Source organism: Ambystoma mexicanum, chromosome 5q, assembly GCF_040938575.1.
Source record: "Ambystoma mexicanum isolate Mex_15411 chromosome 5q, UKY_AmexF1_1, whole genome shotgun sequence".
Taxonomy (NCBI): domain Eukaryota; kingdom Metazoa; phylum Chordata; class Amphibia; order Caudata; family Ambystomatidae; genus Ambystoma; species Ambystoma mexicanum.
In genome coordinates this window covers 1,248,455,006-1,248,464,522 of record NC_090933.1, presented here as the reverse complement: position 1 = coordinate 1,248,464,522, position 9,517 = coordinate 1,248,455,006, and the positions used below count along the sequence as shown (strand labels likewise).

Sequence of the window (9,517 nt, the reverse complement as noted above, 5' to 3'; positions counted from 1 at the left end):
GTGAGTCAGCCAAAGGTGCAGGATTAGACAAAGTAGCGACAAAAGCCTCAACCGACACATGCTTCATGTGTCGGATGACCGAGAAGGTAGGTGGCAGTGCTGGAGTCGGCTTGACCTGCGGGGAAGAGAGAGGTGGGAAGAAAGGAGAAAGTGATCACTCCAAGAGAGAGTAGTGGTGAGAGGGTTAGGAAAGAGGAGGTCGGAGGAGAACAGAACATCCAGGCCGTGTCCTGCAGAGTGAGTCGTGCCAGAGGGAAGAATAGAGCGAGAGAGAGAATAGCAGAGGTTGCGAAAGAGGCCTGAAGAAGGGCTGGTAGCATCCAGGTGGATGTTCAAGTCTCAGAGGAGGAGAAGTTGGCAGGTAGAGGGAAGGAGCAAGGAGGAGAGATTAGCCAACTCAGAGAGGAAGAGGGCGACCTGGCCAGGCAGCCTGTAGATAGTGCCCACAGTGATAGAGAGGCCAGCAGAGATGAAGAGCCTCCAGACCAGGCATTCAAAGGAGGAGTAGGGCTGCATTGGTATGATAGAGGCAGGGATCAACTCTGCAAAAACCAAGGCTCCGCCCCCCGGGATGGTTGGTTATTGGTTCGGAGAGGATCATATAGCCATTGGGAAGGAGAATGTCGAAACTCGGCACAGAACTGGCCGTGAACCAAGTCTCGGTGAAACCGAGTACATCCAAATCAAGCTCTTCCAGGAGATGGCAGATGTCGGAGGAGTGTTTGACAGCTGAACGACAGTGGAGAGTAGCGATGTGGAGCAGGTTGCCACATTCGAAGGACTTACGGGGAGTGTTTCAGGGCAGAGCTACAACCTGCGGAAGTGTTGAAGGGTGCCCAAGGATGGGCAGAGGAGGAAGGAAAAGAAGGCAGGGTAATCGGAGAGGGAGAAGAGAGTGCCAGAGGGGTGGCAGAGGAGGCAGGCAACAGGGTGGCCAGAGAAGCATCAGGGAATGCCGAAGACGTGGCAGAGGAAGGAGGCGGCAGAGGAGCCAGAGAGGGGTAAGAAGGGATAGCAGTAGAGGAAAGGAAGTCGATAAGGCGCGGGAAGCGTCATTCAAAGAGGAGGAAATTGGACTGAGGGCTATGGACCAAGATGGAGCCATTTAAGTAGACATTAATGATGGTCTTAGAGGAGTGGAAGGGGGCCAGGACGGCTTCCCACCGGGTGCCACCATTAATGGGAGAAGAGGAAAAAGGAGGGAGAACAGAGACCATATGCTGGGTCCACAGGCCTGGAAAGGGACTGACAAAGACTATGTCGGTAAGGGTCTGTCTGTGTGGCAGCTCTTTGAGGACGCTGAATGGATCACTGCACATAATCCACTGAAGGGCAGTTCACACCATGCTGCACTGCGAGGCTGTTCAATGGAACGCTGCACATGAGACATTGAGGGTCAGCACACACCATGGTGCACTGCAAGGCTCCTCAATGGTGTGCTGTGCATGAGCCACTGAGGGCAGTTCACATCCTGCTGCACTGCAAGGCCACCCAATGGAACTCTGTGCATGGGCCACTGAGGGGCAGTTTACATCATGCAGCACTGCGAGGCCCTCAATGGAACGCTGCACATGAGCCAGTGAGGGTCAGTGCATGCATGCTGCACTGCGAGGCCCCTCAATGGAGCGCTGTGCATGAGCCAATGAGGGTGGGTGCACGCCATGCTGCACTGCGAGGCCCCTCAATAAAAGTCTGCACATGAGCCACTGATGGCAATGCCCTATTGATAGGGGGAAATGCCAAAGACATACATACTTGCCAAGTCATACAAAATGACACGGTCAGGATTGTAAAACTACTGGCTAGAAGAGACCATGTTAACACAGCTAGAGAATCTCTCCACTGGCTCAGAGTCAAAGACAGGATCAAATTTAAAGCCCTCACGTTGGTACACAAATGTCTTTTTGGCAAAGCGCCCCACTATTTGAAGAAAAATATCGAAGTCTATACACCTAAGAGACACCTTCGCTCAGTTGGTAAAAACCTATCAGTTGAACAGAAACACAGGCTCAAATCCGGTATGGGCAGATCATTCACAGTAAAGGCGGCTCAGATTTGGAACGCCCTTCCGATAGCACTGAGAAGCCAAGAAAATCACCTACAATTTTGAAAACTCCTGAAAACCCACCTATTTAAATAGTCTTTCTTAATACCCACCGGAACCAGAGATCAGTATGTCTAATTAATTCTGTACCCACTGTGTGTCACAGCACCCTGATGCCTGCGGGCCTCCGGCGCTATAGAAGCATATAAATAAATAAATAAATCATGCTGCACTACGAGGCTGCTCAATGAAACGTTGCGCACGAGCAACTGTGGGGCAGTTTGCTCTGCAAGGCCCCTCAATGGAATGCTGCGCATGAGCCACGGAGGGTCAGCGCACGCCATGATGCACTGTGAGGCCCTTCAATGGAAAACTGCGCATGGGCCACTATGGGGCAGTTCAAATCATGCTGCACTGCGAGGCCGCTCAATGGAATGCTGTGCATGAGCCACTGATGGTCAGCGCACACCATGCTGCACTGCTAGGGCCCTCAATGAAAGACTGCCCGTGAGCCGGTGAGGGGCAGTTCACATCATGCTGCACTGCAATGCCCCGAAACGGAACGCTGCATGAGCTACTGAGGGTCAACGGAGCCATGGGGTAGCTTGCCTCATGCTGCACCGTGAGGCCCCTCAATGGAACGCTGTGCATGAGCCACCGTGGGCAGTTCACATCATGCTGGAATGCGAGGACCCTCAATGGGATGCTGCGCATGAGCCACTGGGGGTCAGCACACTCCATGCTGCACTGCGAGGCCCCGAAACGGAACGCTGCACATGAGCCACTGAGGGGCGGATCACATCATGCTGCACTGCGAGGCCCTCAATAGAACGCTGCACATGAGCCAGTGAGCGTCAGCACACACCATGCTGCAGTGCGAGGCACCTCAATGAAGCACTGCGCATGAAACATTGAGGGCAGTTTACATCATGTTGCACTGAGAGGCCCCTCAATGGAACGCTGCACATGAGCCACTGAGGGGCAGTTCGCATCATGCTGCATTGCAAGGTCCTTCAATGGAACACTGCACGTCAGTCACCAAGGGGCAGTTTGCATCAGGCTGCCCTGCAATGCCCCTCAATAGAATGCTGCACATGAGCCACCAAAGGCAGTTTGCATCATGCTGTACCGCGAGGCCCCTCAATGGAACGTTGTCATGAGCCACTGAGGGGCAGTTTGCATCATGCTGCACCGTGATGCCCCTCAATGGAACACTGCGCATGAGCCACTGAGGGGCAGTTCGCATCATGCTGCAGCGCGAGGCCCCTCAATGGAACGTTGTCATGAGCCACTGAGGGGCAGCGCACGCATGCTGCACTGCTAGGCCCCTCAACAAAAGGCTGCCCATGTGCCACTGAGGGGCAGTTCACATCATGCTGCACCGCGAGTCCCCTCAATGGAACGCTGCACATGTGCCACTGAGGGGCAGTTTGCATCATGCTGCATTGCGAGGCCCTCAATGAAAGGCTGTGCATGAGCCACCGAGGGGTAGTTCGGATCATGCTGCACGTCGATGCACCTCAATGGAATGCTGCGCATGAGCCACTGAGGGGCAGTTCACATTATGCTTCACTATGAGGCCCCTCAATGGAACCCTGCCCATGAGCAACTGAAGGGCAGTTCACATCATGCGGCACTGCGAGGCCCCTCAATGGAGTGCTGCGAATGAGCCACCGAGGGTCAGTTCACATCATGCCGCACATCATGCCGCACTGTAATGCCCCTCAATGGAACACTGCACATGAGCCACTGAGGGTCAGTGCACACCATGCTGCACTGCAAGGCCCCTCAAAGGAGTGCTGCGCATGAGCCACTGAGGGGCAGTTTGCCTCATGCTGCACCGCAAGGCCCCTCAACGGAGCGCTGTGGGTGAGCCACTGGGGGGCAGTTCACATCATGCTGCACTGTAATGCCCCTCAATGAAATGCTGCGCATAAGCCACTGAGGGGCAGCGCACGCATGCTGCACTGCGAGGCCCCTCAATGGAATGCTGCGGATGAGCCACCAAGGGGCAGTTCACATCATGCTGCACTGCAATGCCCCTCAATGAAACGCTGCACATGAGCCACAGAGTCAGTGCACGCCATGCTGCACTCGGATGCCCCTTAATGGAACGCTGCACATGAACCACTGAGGAGCAGGTCACATCATGCTGCACTGCAAGGCCCTCAATGGAATGTCACGCAAGAGCCACTGAGGGATAGTTTGCATCATGCTGCACCGCGAGGCCCCTCAATGGAACGCTGCCCATGAGCCTCTGAGGCAGGGGCACTGAGTACACGTGTCCTCTGGGGCCCGTGCACCCCCCTAGAAACGCTATTTTCATGAAAGTCCCAGTTCTTAGAATGGGACGTGCTTTTTTGTGCACGTCCCCCCTCCCCCACTACACCTCTCCTTGCACTGCGAGGCCCCTCAATGGAACGCTGTGCATGAGCCACTAAGGGTCAGCGCAAGTCATTCTGCACTGCGAGCCCCCCCCTTCCCCCCCTTGTGCATGCTGTGCGCGTGCCACTGGGGGCCGGGCGCTGCTAGGCCCTGGGGTCGCCTTTTATTCGATGGAATAGGTTGTGCAAGGCAAGCCCCCTCCGGCCGCTGATCTAACACCTGCCAGGGGCTGCTGCATAGGCGTGCACTTTCACTTTGCATGTTGTTCCTCCAACTGAGACATAAAAAAATAAACACACACACAATAAAAACACACCAGAACACAGTGTTTACACGCACCCCGCTGAGTTGTTAGGTGACGCTCATCTCGCATGCCCTATAAACGAACACGGGTTGCATTACTTCAGTGTTGAATGGCGAGCTGCAATAAAAAAAAACACATAAATACGGTGTGAAACGTGCGCGATGGTGTTTCCTTTGCCCCTGGCAGTGAAACATGTGCTCTCAGGGCTCATGTTATTGCGCGCACCTGCTCCAGAGGGGTGCAGTTCCCAAAGCCAGCCAGCAGAGGGCTTCTCCTCCGTCCCCCAGCCTTCCATCTCCTCGCCCAGCTGTTCCTGGCAGAGATTGACAGGTCCCTCCGCGCAGGTTGCCATGGGGATATGCAAGTTACAGCAGCCAGAGTGCGGCGCCATTGGCCGGCGGCTGGATCCTCACCCCCAGTGGGGCGGTCCCGGGAAGGCTCCTCTAGTAAAAGCACGGGGTGCTCCATTCAGCTCGTCAGTGACCAGTAAAGAGGTGCCTGTGTCTGCCTGCCTGTGGAGAACGTGGGGTTGACAGAGACAGCTCTGGTGCAAGGGGGGGTGCGTGCATCCAGGAGCACTACTGGGGAGACCTGCACTGCAAAGGAAGACACCAGCCAACAACACAAGGGCAAACGGCAACGTGCAGCTGCAGAAACTCGTGCAGGTCCGCTGCACGCGCGGTGCAGGGAGCCCGGCCTCGGCAGCAGATCGAGCAAGAGCAGAGGACTTTGCCCGTATCCGCGTGAACTTGCATTGTGTCTGCATCTAAAATAAACAGAAAGGAGAGAGAGCGCCAAGAAGCCGATGCGCCAAGGCTGTGTGGGCGCTGGGGATTCCATCTGACAGGCGCCCGCCCTCTTGTGTGTAACTTTGGCTGCAGCCGAGGGTGGTGCTGAACCCGCACGTGTGGCGGTCGTAAAAACTTCTGCAGGACGCAGCCACCCCTCCCACGGCGCCTGGATCGGGGACACCCCCTCCCTCCCGCCCCCCTGCTTCACAGAGTTCATGGTGTTGTGGGTGGGGAGGAGGGAGTTCGCACTGTTAAGCGTGCCAGGCCGGTGGGGGCGAGGAGGGGAGGTGGCAGGCGGCACGGCGGGCCGTGGGCAGCAGCAGTGACACAGCCAGCACTTTTTATGGACTGGAGATGGCCTCGGAGCTTGGCATGAGCGCGGAGCTGCCCAACAGCCCGCTGGCCATCGAGTATGTCAACGACTTCGACCTCATGAAGTTTGAGGTGAAGAAGGAGCCCCCCGAAGCGGAGAGGTTCTGCCACCGCCTGCCCGCCGGCTCGCTCTCCTCCACGCCGCTCAGCACGCCCTGCTCCTCCGTGCCTTCCTCGCCCAGCTTCTGCGCCCCCAGCCCAGGGGCCCCCACCGGCCCCCTCAACCCACCGGGACCCGCCAAGCCACAGCTGGAGGACCTGTACTGGATGACCGGCTACCAGCACCACCTGAACCCCGAGGCCCTGAACCTCACGCCCGAGGATGCGGTGGAGGCGCTCATCGGCAACCCGCACCACCACCAGGGCTACGAGGGCTTCCGCGGGCAGCCCTACGCGGGCGGCGAGGAGATGGCGCCCCAGCCCGGCGGCGGCGGCGGCGCGGCGCACCACCACCACCACCAGCCGCACCACCACCACCACCACCACCACCACCTGCGGCTGGAAGAGCGCTTCTCCGACGACCAGCTGGTGAGCATGTCCGTGCGGGAGCTGAACCGCCAGCTGCGCGGCTTCAGCAAGGAGGAGGTCATCCGGCTCAAGCAGAAGCGCCGCACGCTCAAGAACCGCGGCTACGCGCAGTCCTGCCGCTACAAGCGCGTGCAGCAGCGGCACATCCTGGAGAGCGAGAAGTGCCAGCTCCAGGGCCAGGTGGAGCAGCTCAAGCACGAGGTGGCCCGGCTCGCCAAGGAGCGGGACCTCTACAAGGACAAGTTCGAGAAGCTGGCCGGGCGCGGCGGCTTCCCCGCCCCCGCGCAAGCCCCCGCGCAAGCCGCCCCCGCCGGCGGCCGGGACCCCGCGCCCGCGCACGCCAACAAGGGCCCCGCCGACTTCTTCATGTGAGGCCCCGCGGCTTGCCGCCTTCCGACGCCCACTTTCCGCAGAAAGCCGCTCGGGGGAGGGGGGACCCCAACGTGCCCCGCGCCCACTGTGAGTAACCCGCTCAAGTCATTTGTATTCCATGCATTCTGGAAACTGGGGCGCCAGTGCCCCACAAATGCAGGGGAGGAGTGGGGCTGGGTGCGTTACCCACACACCTGGCGCGGGGCACCTTGCTAGCTCCCTGCGGCATTGGGGCTGGGGGGGGGGGGGCACAGCTGGAAAACGGCCATTGTGGGACTAAAAACTGTGTGTACAATGCTTGTCCGGCCCTCAGATAAGGGACACTGAGAGGTATGTCGCCTGGGGGCTCATTTTGAACCCCAGCCTGGACAGGACTATAGGACCTCGCTTGTAAATACACCCCCCCTCCCCCAAACAGACAAGGCTCCGACACTGAAAAATAAGAAATCTCGTGTATTTTATTCTGACACAGACTACCAGACCTCAGCTGCACTCGTGGCCCCTCCGCCCTCCCCCCACCCCCGTGTCTGGGCTCCCCGCAACTTGTCGCAAATGGACGCTGAAATGCAGGACTTCGCCGGAGGATGGGAGGAAACAGCCGGAAAGAGGAGCCATCGCAGCCAGAAGCTTAAACACAAAAAAGTCTTAAACTCAACAATACTTCTATTTATGAGCATACATTACAAAACAAAAAACGAGGCCGAAACAGTTGGGGGGCGGGAGGGGTAGGGGGTCAACGTTTTAAGCAATACAAGGAAGAGCGTCGGATTTCCTGACATGATAGCAAGACATTCTTTCAGCGTGAATGCACAACTCATCCGAATATTGCAAACACAACTGTCCGCTGTCCTGCGCGAGCTACTGTGGCTCTTAACTATACACTTTTTAGCAACCCTGCATGCGGGACATGTACGGTACTACAGAAAACCCTCTTTTTTTCTACTCGGGGGGGCATAACCCCTGCAAGCATGACTCTGAATTGACCCCCCTCCCACTGTCCCACCTCCCTGCAGAACACCCCATGTCCGTTTCTTTCCCTCCCTAAAAACTCGATTCATACTCAGCACTTTTTTTCCCTTTGCGCCTCCCGCATTTTACATGACGTCTCTCGTAGTCTTAAGAAAATCTAATATATTGTCGGCAGAGCTGTCCACCCGGGGGGCACTTTTGGAAAAAAAAGACATCTCGAATTTTACAGAGACCCGTTGGGCTTCAGCAACTAAAGGGATGAGTGTTATTTGCTTTTTTTAAATTTATTTATTTTTTGTCATCCCCTCCCCGCTCCCTATTTATGTTTTTTGTAGGCAAACCCAAATACTTGAGCCAGACGTTTGCGTTAGTTAAGGTTGTCGCTGTGTACATACCGTAGAGTTATATGTTTTTGTTTGACTTTACCCCGGCATACTTTTTTTCAGTTGCTTGGGGAGACGAAAGAAGAAAAAAAACTAAGACAGATGCAAATAAACGAATACGTCTTAATGGAAGTTTGTATGTAACATTAGCATGCAATGAATATTTACAGAAACCGTATCTTATTCAACGGGGGCAGGAAGGACGCCTCTTGCACTACTAGAGGAGTCAAGCGGAAAATTGACATGTTTGGTTTGTTTTTTTAGAGGTTTATAAGAGTTCACAAATATCTATGCTGTTTGACGACAAATGAAGAGACCCCCGAAATGATTTGTGGGTTCAAACGTACATTCTGACATAACTTGATTGGGGAACATATGGATTGCGAATGGGGCGGCTGCTAACCTCTATGCACCCGGTTTATTTATTAAACGCCCGGAATCCTCCTGGGCGGGGACTTTTTTGTTTTGTAATTTCAACTTTGAACGAAAACATGAACACGCTTCTGCAACAAAAAACGAACACAACGAACAATTGGTTTTGTGTGTATTCAATCGCACAGCAGGTGTGTGTACAGTTTCGGGTGCGTTGATGGGTGTACAGAAAAGTATTTTTTAAATTATTTATGGAATAAAGTTCCGCTTTCTGAGCTGGTGCGGGCGGCTTTTAAGTGGTCCGTGTTTCCGATGTTGGAAAGCAGTGCACCGCGTTAACATTTTGTTTTTTCGTTTTTTTTCTATAAGCTGCTTTTCTTTTTGAGTAACTGGGCTGTTGCAACCTCAAACAAGGAAACGATTTCTTTTTTTTCATGCTCTTGGCTTGTTCCGTTTTTTTTGCATTGCTATGTCAATGCAAAAAAAAAGTTCAAAAAAGGAAACTGGATTTATTCAGCTTTCGTTTGCTACCAACAAAAAATAAAAACACTTTAGAAAGATGACGCTTGTGCCTTTACGGTTTTTGTACCATTGTGGGAAAACATGTTGGCCTGTTTCTTTTTGTTGTGCCTAGTGTTGATCGATTGTAAGAAAAAAAAAGAGTGCTTTAAAGGGAAGCGTGGTTCTGTTTGGCTCTGCGATGCAGACGGTGAAGTGAGATTTGATTGCAAAAAACAAGCTTATTTATTTATTTAGCAATTTGTATAGCGCACCCAACCGGTAGGCATCTAGGCGCGGTATGTGGGATGTATATAGCGCGCGCTTGGAAACAGAAAGGGAGCGGCTGGACCTCTTTTGCAAAGCGCGGGAAGCCCCCGTTGCAAAAGGCTTTTGTATATCGGGCCCATTATGTTATGGAATGCTGTTCCGATAGCTCCGTAAGGTTGCGCTCATGCTGCAGAGTTGTGTGCGGAAGTCCGCTCACTTAAACTTTGTG

The 9,517-nt window shown here is 54.6% G+C and overlaps 1 protein-coding gene across 1 annotated transcript; it reads left to right on the top strand.

The window, feature by feature from the left end:
- Positions 1-5,223: 5,223 nt before the first annotated feature.
- On the top strand, positions 5,224-9,081 carry MAFA (MAF bZIP transcription factor A). Its single transcript, XM_069621753.1, has one exon. It carries the CDS (start codon positions 5,879-5,881, stop codon positions 6,794-6,796), a length of 918 nt encoding a protein of 305 aa, XP_069477854.1. The 5' UTR covers positions 5,224-5,878; the 3' UTR covers positions 6,797-9,081.
- Positions 9,082-9,517: the final 436 nt, after the last annotated feature.